The following is a 14,675-nucleotide window of genomic DNA, read 5'->3' on the forward strand; positions in this document are numbered from 1 at the left end:
GAGGAGGAGGAGGAGGAGGAGAAGGAGAAGGAGAAGGAGAAGGAGAAGGAGAAGGAGAAGGAGAAGGAGAAGGAGAAGGAGAAGGAGAAGGAGAAGAGGAAGAAGAAGACTGTTACAAGTTTCCCGAGATGGCACACTTACTTCTTCAGAGCCACAGTCACAAATTTCATCACCCTCCACCTTGCCATTTCCACAGACCGCTGCATTCCTTTGCATCTGTGGCTTATTCTGCAGACATTTGGCACCCTCGTTCGATTTAAAATGTTCAAAGTCATTCAAACTGCAATTGCTAAATGACTTCACACCTGCATATTGCCTAAAACGGAATTCATATACTGTCGTTAGCAGTATATATCTCAAAGCATAACTCCATAGTCTATGTTAACTTTGTGATATTGATTGGTGATGTAAAGACTCCTGGTAAGCGCTCATTGCTCGTAATCATTCTTGGGGAGGTCATGTGATTTTAGCTTTGTGATATTGATTGGTGATAGTAAAGACTCCTGGTAAGTGCTCATTGCTCGTAATCATTCTTGGGGAGGTCATGTGATTTTAGCTTTGTGATATTGATTGGTGATAGTAAAGACTCCTGGTAAGTGCTCATTACTCGTAATCATTCTTGGGGAGGTCATGTGATTTTATTCGCCACAATACATTTGGTTACTTAAAATAAATTAAGTGCAAATCAAATGAAAGCAAGAGCAGAACCCATTGGAGCCCTGGAACCCGTCCCGAAAAGACTGTCTGTGTTTTTAAGTGTTTACAGTAAAAACAATAATAATAAGAGCTCGGAAATAACCTAATATTATGTCTCAATGTTCTAGAAAAATAAGAAGCCAAACCGAAATGCACTAGACAGTAAGAAGGAATAAAGATCAGAGAAGAATTTAAACAAGAAAAAACTAAAATAATACTAAATTAAAATTAAAAATAAGAGAAAGTAATGAAACAGACAACTGGTTCTTTGAAAATATTAACAATATTGGCAAGCTTGATCCATACTGACAAAATAAAATAGAAAAATCAAGTTAACAAAGTTAGAGACTAAAAGACAATTATGGAGATAGATTCAATAAAACCAGAAAATCCTTACAGAAAGTTTAGAGAAATAGATAAATTTCTAAATGTGCATGATCTACCAAAATTAAAACCCAAAGATTTAATATTGGGTTTTATATCTATAATTTATAGAAACCTCTAATAGACAATGAGAATAATCATCTTCCCATAAACAAAATCCCAGAACCAAATATATTCCCTGCTAAATTCTCTAATACTAAGATTTCAAAGGGTTCCACAAAATAGAGAAGGAACGTTTCCATACTCATTCTATAAAACAACCTTCACCCTTGACCAAACCCGGATAACAATACAATAGGCAGAGCAATTTCTCTGATAAACAGAGATGCAAAATTTCCCAAAATACTTGAAAACAGAATTCAAGAACATAATCAGAAGATAGTGGGTCACAATTAAGTTGGCTTAATCTCAGTGATGCGAGGTTGATTCAGCATAAGCATGTCAATAAATATAAAGTACCATAAGAATAGAACTGTGGGCAGAAATCACATGATCATTTCAATAAATGCAGAAGATCTTTATGATAAACATCTTGAAGAAATTAGAAATAGTTGGAGTATACCTCAACATAATAAAGATGATGTAAAACAAACCCATGTCCAACATACTTCTAAATGGGAAAATACTGAGACCTTTTCTTTCCAAATCAGGAACAAGTGTTCCCACTTTTTCTGCTTTTACTCAATATAATGTCTGAAGTCTTAGCTAGAGCAACAAGAAAGAAGAAATAACAGGATATGGTGGCACATGACTTTAATCACTGAACTCCAGAGGCAGAAGCAGGCAGAACTCTGTGAGTTAGAATTAGCTTGGTCTACATAATGAGTTCTAGGCCAGCCAGTGCCACATAGTGAGACCCTGACTCAAAAACAAAAAGAGAAAGAGGGGACTAGAGGAATGGCTCAATACTGAAGATAACATGAGGGCCGAGTTAGGTTCCCCAAGCCCATATCAGAAACTTTACAGCTGTGTGTGAGTCACATCCATGGAGATCCAAGTCCTCTGGCCTCCAGCCTCCACAGGTATACACACACACACACACACACACACACACACACATCATTTAAAATAAACTATTTTTAAAAGAAAAGAGAAAAATAAAAAGGAACAAAAGTAGGAAAGGAAAACACCTACAGAAAACATCAACCTATCCTTCTCTACAGATGGTAACAGTCTGCAGGTAAATGACCCCACAGATCCCAGCAGAAAACATTTAGAACCTATAAGCTCAATAAAATTACAGAACTCAAAGAAAACTGTATCTCTCTGGCGCTCCTTATACTTCACCTGTGCTATAAGCAAACACTACATTTAATACAAAGTAACCATAACTGACAAAGGAAGAACTTACATTGCCCTGGGATTCATGATGCAGATGGATTCTGAGCAGTGGCATTTCTCAGGCTCGTCATACGATATCCCCAGACTGAGCCCCAGCATCTGGGTGAGAATAACTGAAAAGGCCTCCAAGGTCATGTCCTTGGGGTACTACCAAAAGAGGAGACACTGGTGAACAATAAAAGTACTTTTCCATTTTGGAACTTTAAATTTTTTATGTTGTACCAAACACTTCATAATCATGAACATGATTCCTTGGATGGCTGAAAACCTGGCCTTCCTCTTGGGAAAGGTACTGAGAGAGAAGCGTCCAGTCAATGGCAGACACTGCTCATTTCCCATTTTCCAATTCTATTCTCTTCCATTGCTTCATTTCTATATCTATCTCTCTTACAAAGGGATTGTGTCTTAATATAAATACTTACGTACTATCTATCTATATACATCCCTCCACTTTCCTTAATCTTCAAGACTATCAAAGCTTTCTAAAAGTTAAATGGTCCAGGGCTGGTGAGATGGCTCAGCAGGTAAGAATACTGACTGCTCTTCCGAAGGTGCTGAGTTCAAATCCCAGCAACCACATGGTAGGTCACAACCACCTGTAACGAGATCTGACGCCTTCTCTGGAGCGTCTGAAGACAGCTACAGTATATATATAAAAAACTATATATGCATAAAATAAAAATATATGTGTATGTGTGTGTATGTGTGTGTATATGTATGTGTGTGTGTGTGTGTGTGTGTGTGTGTGTGTGTGTGTGTGTAATAAACCTTTGGGCCAGAGCGAGCAGGGACTGAGCAAGCTGGGCTGACCGGAGGAGGTGGGATTGACCAGAGCAAGCAGAGGTCTTAAAAATTCAATTCCCAGCAACCACATGAAGGCTTACAACCATCTATATAGCTAGTGTACTCATATACATAAAGTAAATAGATCTTTTTTTAAAAAAGTTAAATGATAAAAAGCACCCACGCCCTTTGGCTGTCTCTCTGCACTGATTTTCCCCTATGTCCTCTGTCACCTACTCAGTCCTGGGTTCTCATTCAGGCCTGGCCAGCAGACTTTGTAACCACTGTGCCTCCTCTGTTATCTCAGTAACTAGGTTTCCCGTCCTTCTTAAAGGTGGAGTATATACACGTACCATCGTGATTCCTGCAGAGTAGTGGGCCGTACACATCTTCCCAGGATACGTTGCTCCCATGTAATTTGGGTACTCGTTATAACTAAATGCAGAAACGCATGCTTGTAATTAATCCTAGTGAACAGCCTAGCTGTGGGTAATCTTGAAAAACTAAAGCTCTGATTCAGAAAAATCCTATGCTGAAGTAAGTGGAGGCCCTGAGGTTAAATATATATGTCCCCAGTTGTTTGAAATGTGCAAGATTTTCAGCTAAACTGTGCTAAAATGATCTTAAGCTACAAAACACACGAATCACTCGTGTCTCCTTTGTCCTTGCAGGTTACCCACACCACCAAAAATTGCTGCATGAATGTGTGTCACTTTCTCATAGAAAATGTGACAGTCTCTTTAGAGAAATGACTTTTTGTTTCTTGGCCTGCCGTTTTCATTCAGTTTTGAGAAAGAAGGGTGACTCATAAGAACACTGTCCTCTGGGACTTAAGTGACCCCACTCTCCCGGTCTCGCAAAATGTTCATGCATGGCTTGACATCAAGGTGTCTGCAGAGGAAGTGCTTAGAGAATTTGGGAAAAAAAAAAAAAAAAAAAAAAAAAAAAAAAAAAAGCAGGAAACTGAAGGGGGTGGGGTGGGGGATCAGCAGCTATTCTGTTGAAGTGGTAAAGTACGTGGGTCTAAGTACCAGAAAGCAGTGAGGGTATGGCAGAGGTCTTGCAGAATACAGACACACCAGTGACTTTCTACAAGCTAAGAGCAAAGCAAATATACTCTCACCTCCCTGGTCAAGATCAGCTGTGAACCAGGAAGGGCTTTGTTTAACAGGTCAAGCATTCAGCCCAACACCAAAACAAAACATAACAAACAACAACAAACATCCTTGCTTTGAACATGAAATCGAGATTAGGCAGGAAGCTTAAGGGAGTGATGCAAGAAAATACACACATGGGTGGATGTGGGGCCAGAGGTCAACCCTCAGCAGCTGGCCATCTTTTTTTATTTGTTTTTGTTGTTGTTTTGAGACAAAGACTCACTGGGACCTGGGTGCTGGGCTCAAACCCAGGTCCTCGGGTGTGCATAACAAGCCTTTTATTCATGCTGTATGGTGATTTTAAAAGGCTAGGCTCCCCTGCCAAGAGTGGGCAGAAGATACAGTCAGAGCCAGGAAGTTCAAAGGATTCTTAAATTGCATGCTCCTGAGGCATATATGTTAAGTCAAACTATCAAAAGTACAAGGCAAATAGAGAGAGAGAGAGACAGAGAGAGACAGAGACAGAGGGTTTTTAAAGGCAGAAGAAAATGTCAGTTTACACATAAAGGAATCTATCACAACAATGCTGAGCTTCTCGTCGGAAATATTACAAGCAGGTTGAGAACAAGTAATCAAAGAAAATAAATTCCCAACCAATAATGCTGTACCCTGAAACCTAACCGTTGGAAATGAAGCCAAAGACAAGCACAGACTGGGGCAATTCATCACGCCCGACCCACTGGGCAGGAGATGCTCAAGGGTGCCCTGCCCTAGAGGCGGCCGACAATGCCAAAGACCATCACAAAACACACAGGTACAGAACTCACAGAGGAGCAGACAGGGACCAGCCCCACCCCTGCCCCATCTCTACACTCACAGGCCTGTCTCCAATCTAGAAGCTCCTACACTAGCCCAACATGAGGCAGGCTAGTATCTCACGTCAGAGAGGATGAGACCAAGGAAACAAGTCTGCATGTCCAGTGTGTGAACCAAAGCCCGCTTTGGTTATTTGGGATTGTTTGTTTGTTTGTTTGTTTGTTTGTTTGTTCTGGTTTGCTTATTTGCTATGTATTTCTGGATGTGTAACTTACGAGACTTTATCAATTCCTTTAGGGCTGCCATTTAAGTCTGGTGATTGTTTCCTGTGCTGTGCTGGAGCTCTCTAGTTTCATGCAATCCCATTTATTTGTGCTGTTTTCAAGGCTGTGTGGTTGGTTTGCTTGGAGACAGGGTTTTATGTAGTCCAGGCTGGCTCTGGACTCTCTCTATAGCCAAGGATGATCCTATGATTCTGAACTTCCGATACCCCTGCTTTCCCTATCTCTCAAGTACTGGGAATATGGGTGCACGGCACCCTATCTGTTTATGTAGTGTTGAAGATTGCCAGCCTCAGGGATGCTAAGCACATGCACCACAACTCGGCTGCATCCCGCTTCTGAACATTCATCAGAATCAAAGAATCCTACCTGAGCAGCATCACTGAGCTTTCCCTCATGATTCCTGCGGTTCTTTGATGGTTTCAGTATCTTAGTTAGAACCACTATTGCTGTGATGAAGTACCATGACCAAAAAGAGCAAGCCCTTCAGTGGACATCAACAAATTTCCCTGAAGCTCTGTGCTGCTCAACTGAGATCAGCCCCTAGTCCTGTGTCTAGGGGAAAGCAGGACAAGAAATCGCCCATGCAATACAGAGCTCTTGTCTCAAAGCGGGCAAGAGATGGTTTGTTCTGGAGCCAACTTCTGCTCCAAACTTTGTAACTCCTTCCATGGGTATTTTGTTCCTCCTTCTAAGGATTGAAGTATCCACACTTCGGTCTTCCTTCTTCTTGAGTTTCATGTGGTCTGTGAATTGTATCTTGGGTATTCCGAGCTTCTGGGCTAATCTCCACTTATCAGTGAGTGCATATCATGTGTGTTCTTTTGTGATTGGGTTACCTCAGTCAGGATGATATCCTCCAGATCTGTCCATTTGCCTAAGAATTTCATAAATTCATTGTTTTTAAGAGCTGAGTAGTACTCCATTGTGTAAATGTATCACATTTTCTGTATCCATTCCTCTGTTGGGGGACATCTGGGTTCTTTCCAGCTTCTGGCTATTATAAATAAGGCTGCTATGAACATAGTAGAGCATGTGTCCTTATTACATGTTGGAACAAAAAGACTATATATTAATAATGAGATTTTTTCAGTGTTTGGATATTAGTTATATCCAAAATGTTCACTATGCACATGTATTTTCCTCAAATATGTGTAATGTTCGGTCAATGTCAATTAGTTCAAGTTAGTTAACAGTCATGATGGAAATGCAAACTTTAACTTAGTTTTCTCTTCTTTCTTGTGAGTTTTGGCTCTGCATTTTGTAATGTTCTGTAATTAGTGTCATAATACCCAAGCATACAAGATGTTCACCTTTCATTATTATTTGACATGGGCCTTAGTAAAATTCTTTTCTCTGGAGTCTTCACCTGGTAGCATAGCTGGCCCAGTTTCTTATGACTAAAGCACATGGTTTTCATCATTTTCTTTTCTCTAACACTATGTTTTATACACATGGACCTCAACAAGCTCTTACTTTTTCAACGTGATGCAACATGAGGTGTCTTACATTGGATGCTCCCCATAAGACACAGGCATTCAAATATTAGGTGTCCTTATTTGGTGACTTTTTGGGGATTAGGACTAGAAGGTGTGACCTTGCCAAAAATGCATGTTTCTGGGGTGCCAGGAGCTTTGAGGTTTCAATAGGCTCATTCCATTCCCAGAGTTCCCTCTGCCTCCTGATCTCAGTTTGAGATATAATCTCTCTGCTATTCCTATCTCTATGCCTTCCCTTTGCCATCATAGACTCTAACCCTCTAGAACCATAAGCCCAATTAAATACTTATAAGTTGCCTTGCTCGTGGTGTTTTATCACAGCAAGAGAAAAGTGACTGATATACTACAGTTTCTGTCTTCAAGTTCTTCTATTTAAACCAAATATGTTTAATGTGACTAATGGTAGTGACTTAAATCTGCTGTCTGATTCTATTTCACATTGGGATTGAGGACATCATTATGGCCCTATCTTATTGCTTTTCATTGGCTTATCTATTATCTTCTTTTCTACAGTGGCTTTGACTCTTGTGTTATGCATCTTTAACATGACATCTTTAACCACTGCCTTTTCCTGCTTCCCAGATGCAGTGCCACAGAAGTCAAGAGCCCATTTGGTAGTAAACAGATCCTTCCCTTGTGTCAGCTGGCACCATTTAAGACTGGGACTTCTTGGTCTCCTACGGGGCACTTCATTTGCTCTCCATGTCATAGGCAGAAAACCACAGGGCCATGCCATGACTCTCAGTACTGCCCAACAGTAAGAGTAAGACTACTTTTCATGGATGATCACCTAGGGATCAATAAGTAGCATCATATTACTCTCCAGAGGAATGGTGTCAACAGAGTCCTAGTCAGAGAACATGCCTGCCCCTGCCCCAAAGCAGTAATCAACAGCGTCAGTGGAGACAAAGGAGGAAGCAATGCCAATACACTAAATGCAGACCAGAAAAGCCCTGGGCATACAGCCACACCTAGAAAGGAGATGTCAGTGATGGACAAACATTCAGAAAGAATAAGGAGGCAGCCTGCTCAGAGCTGCTGGAAGGACAGGCATCAACAACTCAGGTCAGACAGACGGGAAGAAACACAAGTTTTTCTAAGTATATCATCATATATTAACAAGTTTTGAGAGTTTTCAAGGAACCATAGTCCTGTCTAATGACCAGAACAAAGCATCTCAGTGTACAGGCTCTCAAATAATTTAAAACAGCTCCCTTAAGGGAATCCCCTAAAATTCCAAAAACAAGTCACTATTCTGCCAGAGATTCTTAACTGAGACATTTCCTAAAACCAAATGAAAATCCTTGAAATTACAGATTATAATAAATCAAAGCACAAGAGAATATATCCATTGCAGAACAGATTAAACAGAAGAAATAAAGTCAGAATCATTCTATTTTAAAATACATTGAGGAAAACAAGCAAAAAGCAATGAAGAAAACTTAGGAAAAAGTTCTTCAAACAAAAAGAAATGTTCTCAATACGGGGCTATTTTAAAAATGCATTGAATAGAACAAAAGGAAAAGAATGAAGGAAACTTAGGGGAATTTTTGATAACATTGAAAGTATAAGTATTATGATTAATGGGACTCAAGGGCCCTTGAGAATACCAACAGGGTAAAGCTTATTCAAAGAGGTAGTGATTTTTAAAAAAATCCAAACTGAGACCACAAAAATCTAAGTAAACTACAAGTCACAATCCATGCAACCAGTTCTTACCTAAGATACAAACTAATGACTTTTAAAGAGTGAAGAGTAAGAGATGATTCTCAGAGCATCAACGGGTGAAGGGACCCTTTCTGCTGACAGGTAAGTTCTCAAGTAGAAGAAGCCTTACAAGCGAATACAGGGTGACATCACATATCCACAGGCCTGGAGGAGAGAGCTGTGAATCAAAAATACTATACCTGGCAAAGTTATGCTGTAGAGATAAGAATTAAAGACACAAAGAACCTGGGCACACAAAGCTGGGGGAGTTTACTAACAACAAACATGTCCTATAAAAAATGCTATAGGCAACGTCTCAAGCTAAACGAGGAAGATGCTAAGTGAGTAAGAAGGAAACATCAACATATATAGAACTCAGAGACAAGAATAAGCATCCAGGGAAAAAAGGGGGGGGGGAGCTGGGGTCAGGTTCAGGTATGGGAAGAGACAGGAGAGAATTCCAGAAAGCCAGAAGCCTCACTAGAAATAGGTAGCAGTGGGAGGTGGAGAACGGGGGAAACACTAGAAAGTCCCAGACACCAGGGATGGGAGAGGTTCCCAGAACCCAATGGGGATGATACTAGTTGAAATACCTAACAGAGGTAGATAGAACCTGAAGAGACCACTCCCACTAGATAGGTATGGCCCTGAGTTGAGGAAGGGGCCATCCACTCATCTCCAATATCTTAATCCAGAAGTGTTCTTGTCTAAAGGAAATTCGGGGACAAAAAAAAAAAAAATGGAGCAGAGACTGAAGGAAAGGCCATCCAGAAACTGCCTCACCTTGGGATTTATGCCATCTGTAGACACTATTGCTGATGTCAAGAACTGCTTGCAGACAGGAGCCCAGTAGGGCTGTCCTCTGAGAGGCTCTCCCAGCACCTGATTAAGACAGATGCAGACACTCACAGCCCACCATCGGACTGAGCCTGGGGACCACAATGGCAGAGATGGGGAAGGACTGAAGGAGCTGAAGGGGATTCCAACCCTATAGGAAGAACAATAGCATCTAACTTGACCTCTTCTCAGCTCCCAGAGACTAAACTACCAAGCAGAGTACACATGGGCTGATCCATGGCCCGCACTACAGATGTAGCAGAGGATGGCCTTACCCGGTTGGCATCAGTGGGAGGGGAGGCGCTTGGTCCTGTGGAGGCTTGTTGCCCCAACAAAGGGGGATGCTAGAGGGGTGAGGTGGGAGTCTTGGGTTGGGAGTACCCTCTTAGAGACAAAGGAGAGGGGTAGAGTTGAGGACTTGCAGAGGGGAGACTGGGAAGGGGAACAACATTTGAAATGTAAGTAAATAATCAATTAAAAAAAAAAAACAGTAAGCATCCAGTTAATTCAAAGTTCTGTGCTACCACAGACACAGGACATAGACTTGTCGCACCAGCTTGAAGAGTATAATATAGCAAGAGCTAGACAACATGGGAAGAGTAAAGGGGAATTACAAGTTAGAAATGGGGGGAGAAATAGTGCAAGTGCCAAGGAGTTTTCTCTATTTTTCTGTTAGTCTTCTACTTTTTCCGTGATGCTAAATACCCATTATTTCAAAACTGCTTGCTATAATCCATGAATGTTAAAGGCTTTATTTGTGGTAGCCACAAAGCAAAAATGTTTAACATACAAACTGGAAAAGTAAGCAAGGAATCACAGCACTTGATCAGAGGAAAAGTGCTTACCCACAAAGTTAGGCTTTATTCACTGGCAAATGCCTTAAATGTAAATGGCTCAAATTCTCAAAATTAAGTCAGTGATTGCGTGGATTTAAATACGGCACTCAACTTTACAGTACTCATAAGAGTCTCACTTCACCTCTAGGAACACAGACTGAGAACAAAGGAGTGCTATGTAAGGCATTCTATGTAAATGGAATAAAAGGGCTGGGTAGTCACGGCATGTAAAATAAAATTTAAAAATCTCCAATCAACAGCCTAGCATTGTACTTCAAAGAACTAGAAAAACCAATGAAACACGGACTTAGTAGAAGAAAATAAATAATAAAAAACAGAGCAGAACTAAATGAAACTGAGAAGCAAGAACACTGTACAAATGGATGGACCTCGAACCACGCCAGAAAAGAATTGACAGGGTAGCTAAGAAGAGTAGAGAAAGCAAAACTAGAATATCCTGGCGCTCAGAAGCTACCACAGAACACTAAACCTTGGAAGCCTGGGCAACTGCTACGATCCACAGGGCTGAGAAGAGGGAAAAGAATAGAAGCTCTCAGACTCAAAGAGAGAGAGAGGACAAATGCCAGTCTCCACGGAAACGCCAGAGATCATGACGGCTGTCCTGTAACTGCAACTCCTGGAATGCAGAGGTAGGGTACCCCATAAACAATCTGGCTAGCAAGGTCGGCCATACTGGGGGCCATACTGCCCTGAGGGATTCAGAATGAAAGCACTCCCCCTCTCTGTGGGAGGACAATGTAGGATAGAGTGTGTAGGGTGCATGGTTAGAGGAGGGGACTCTGAAGTCTTTAGTAAAAGTAGATAGTTCATAGATTTGTCATAAATACATGTCTTTAAAGGTCATATGCAAAGCAACAAGGAGAGCATACTATGAAACATGACTGTGATTAACCCATTATTCACAGCTGAATTCCAGACAGGATCACGAGAAACAGATAAATTATCCTCGATGATATTTTAACTAGCCAGTCATAGTTATAAAGAGAATCTGAAAATTATGAACACAGAAAAAAATACTACCTAGAAGACCAGAAAAAAAAAATTAACATTAGTTGAAAAGTTCCATCATTTTAGAAACAAAGATGAATGTTAGAAAAACTTACCCCAATCACAAAAGAAGTCATTTGATATGCACTCACTGATAAGTGGATATTAGCCCAGAAACTTAGAATACCCAAGATACAATTTGCAAAACACAAGAAAACCAAGAATAAGGAAGACCAACGTGTGGATACTTCATTCCTCCTTAGAATAGGGAACAAAATACCCATGGAAGGAGTTACAGAGACAAAGTTTGGAGCTAAGACAAAAGGATGGACTATCCAGAGACTACCCCACCTGGGGTTCCATCCCATAATCAGCCACCAAACCCAGACACTATTGCATATGCCAGCAAGATTTTGCTGAAAGGACCCTGATATAGCTGTCTCTATGAGGCTATGCCAGTGCCTGGCAAATACAGAAGTGGATGCTCACAGTCATCTATTGGATGGAACACAGGGCCCTCAATGGAGGAGCTAGAGAAAGTACCCAAGGAGCTGAAGGGATCTGCAACCCTATAGGTGGAACAACATTATGAACTAACCAGTACCCCCCTCCCTCAGAGCTCGTGTCTCTAGCTGCATATGTATCAGATGTCCTAGTCAGCCATCATTGGGAGGAGAGGCCCCTTGGTCTTGCAAACTTTCTATGCCCCAGTACAGGGGAATGCCAGGGCCAAGAAGTGGGAGTGGGTGGGTAGGGGGTCAGGGCTGGGGGAGGGTCTAGGGGTCTTTCAGGATAGCATTTGAAATGTAAATGAAGAAAATATCTAATAAAAATTTTTAAAAATTGGAAAAGAAAAAGAAAAACTTATGTGCAGGAAGCAAAAAGTCAGAAGGAAACACTAACAAACCCAATCTGGCCGCCCAAGGCAGCACCGGCAGTGCACAAATCAAAAAGCATTGGCAGACCCCAGGAAAAGCCATTCGGTCAAAGTTAACACGTAGCCATGATTTTTACAACTTACTTTAAAATGGGAGGCTAAGTGGCTTTTACCCCCACTCCATTGTGAACAGTATTCCTAAGCTTAGAAAGTCACAGAGTTTTCCTTTCAGATCAAGAAAAACATTAAGATTACCTTGACTTTTGCTCACTACAATCTTAGAGCATGGTAATCCAGTCAAAGCAATAAAACTTGTAACACTCAAATGACATGATTTTACACGCAAAAAAAAAAAAAAAAAAAAGACTGGGACCATGACATGGCTCAGCGGATGAAGGCACCTGCTTCACACCTGACCACCTGAGTTCCCAGGAATCCACATGACAGAAGGAAAGAACTGACTTCTGAAAGTTATCCACTATCTTTCCCATGCATCCTGTGGCATACGTGTACACGCACACATACACACATGCACATGTACATACACACACATGTACACGTAAGTCAATAAATAAGTGTGAAAAAATTAGGACATCTTATTATTAACCAGTTATTAGCAATGAGTTCATATAACAGAGAGAACCATCCCTGATGTAAGCCATGCACATTCGTTACAAAGACTCAGTGTTGTTTCATAAATTGTAAAAAGTACCACCCAGTGGAAAACGTTAATAATGGTAATGGAGCTGAAGGGTGTGGTGAGGGAGTGTCTGGAAATCATCCTCTAGGCCTGTATCTGCAAAGTGAAGCTTGTAAAAAGTAGGAAAGTCTGTGCGTGTGAAAAAAATGAATTTAGGTAATTATAATTTTAAAAAAACTTCCAAAAATCCAATAACAAAAAAAATTAGTAAAAATTTAGTACATGTGGTGGTTTGAATAAGAATGGCCCCTCATAGGCTCATATATTTGAACGTTTAGCTGCTGGGGAGTAGAACTACTTGAAGAGATTATAAGGATTAAGAGGCGTGGCCTTGTTGGAGGAAGTGTGTCATTGGGGGTGGGCTTTGAGATTTCAAAAACTCAAGCTAGGCACAGTCTCCGGCTTCTCTCTCTCCCTCCCTCCTTCTCTCCCTCCCTCCCTCCCTCCTTCCCTCCCTCCCTCCCTCCCTCCTTCCCTCCCTCCTTGCCTCCTTCCCTCCCTCCCTCTCTCCCTGTAGCCTGCAGGTCAGGATGTAGCTCTCAGCTATTTCTCTAGCACCATGTCTGCCTGTATTCTTCCAAGCTTCCCCCAATGATGGACTGAACCTCTGAAACTGTAAGCCAGCCCCAATGAAATGCTTTCATTTATAAGGATTTCCTGATCATGGTGTCTCTTCACAGCAATGGAACAAAGGCAGTGCTTATAGAAAATAACTGCATTTATGTATATCTACGACATACATTAGAGCGTGAGAATATTAACATTGGTAAAATTAATAGACCTAGAAATAATACCAAAGTTATGAAAGAGCTCCAGAAAAAAAACAAAAACAAAAAAAAACAAAACCTGTGAATGTTTTTCCAGGAAACTAGAAGTATTTGAAAAATGGAGAGATGTATTCGTACTCATTGAATAGAATGTTCTACATAATAAAAATGTACGTGACACTGAAAAGATCAGTCTGTCCAAATGGATTAAATGGCTTAAAGCCCTGTAGGAACTCTATAAAAGTTTGTTTACAGGGAAAATTGTGACACAGAGCTGGTCTGTGTATGTGACAGAAAATCAAATTGTATCCCTCTTTATACTATATCAAAATTAGTTGAGGTGTATAAATCTGGAGATAAATCCTTACATATGAAGACATCCGTTGTACATTGCTAGCAATTCTTATATGGACAACCATGAATAAATGCATAACTGCCAATTATCCTCTTTAAACATTTTAAAATAATAGAGAATATCCATTCATATAAATACTTATGAAAAACTTCACACTTGCCTTTGCCAACTGTATAACTAACACACACACTTTACGGGATGAATCCTGACTTTGTCTCAGTGTTTGAGAACCATCAGACTCTGCTGTGACATAGCGCAGGCTCTCAAGAATCAGAAAATGGGTGGAGCTCTGTAAATCTCAGTCCATCGTTTTATAAAATATTAATACGCTTGAAAACAAATGTCATTCATGCATTATTTTTTTTTTTTTTACTGCCTGGGAGTTAAAAAGCACGAATAAAGCATGTGCGTAATCAAAAATGAGAAACGGCTCCCTGGATTAAGCTATAGCATGTGTCTTATGTTTTCTTTATAGAGTATCAAACATCTTACATGAATAGATATGCAACATCATGAGGTCTTAGGGTAAGGTAGGCCTGCTTCCATTCTAGAAATTTATGCAATAATTCATCTGCTTCACCAACTGTAGGAATCTTATTCTTATCTGACCACAACTCCAATGAGGACAACACAATAGTAACTTTGAGTTGGGCAAACACCTAAGAGCAGAAGAAATGAATATACACAGTTA

The 14,675-nt window shown here is 40.6% G+C and overlaps 1 protein-coding gene across 1 annotated transcript in view; it reads right to left on the reverse strand.

Annotated features, from left to right (window-relative positions):
- LOC110299910 (disintegrin and metalloproteinase domain-containing protein 32) overlaps window positions 1–14,675 on the reverse strand; it is a 102,087-nt gene that overhangs the window by 54,148 nt on the left and 33,264 nt on the right. The window contains exons 9-12 of the mRNA XM_021169865.2: window positions 14,477–14,643; window positions 3,558–3,639; window positions 2,432–2,568; window positions 142–316 (exon numbers count right to left, since the gene is read on the reverse strand). Coding sequence (XP_021025524.1) covers window positions 142–316; window positions 2,432–2,568; window positions 3,558–3,639; window positions 14,477–14,643 — 561 coding nt within the window. The remainder of the gene's footprint in view (window positions 1–141; window positions 317–2,431; window positions 2,569–3,557; window positions 3,640–14,476; window positions 14,644–14,675) is intronic.

Source organism: Mus caroli, chromosome 8 (assembly GCF_900094665.2).
Source record: "Mus caroli chromosome 8, CAROLI_EIJ_v1.1, whole genome shotgun sequence".
Lineage (NCBI taxonomy): Eukaryota > Metazoa > Chordata > Mammalia > Rodentia > Muridae > Mus > Mus caroli.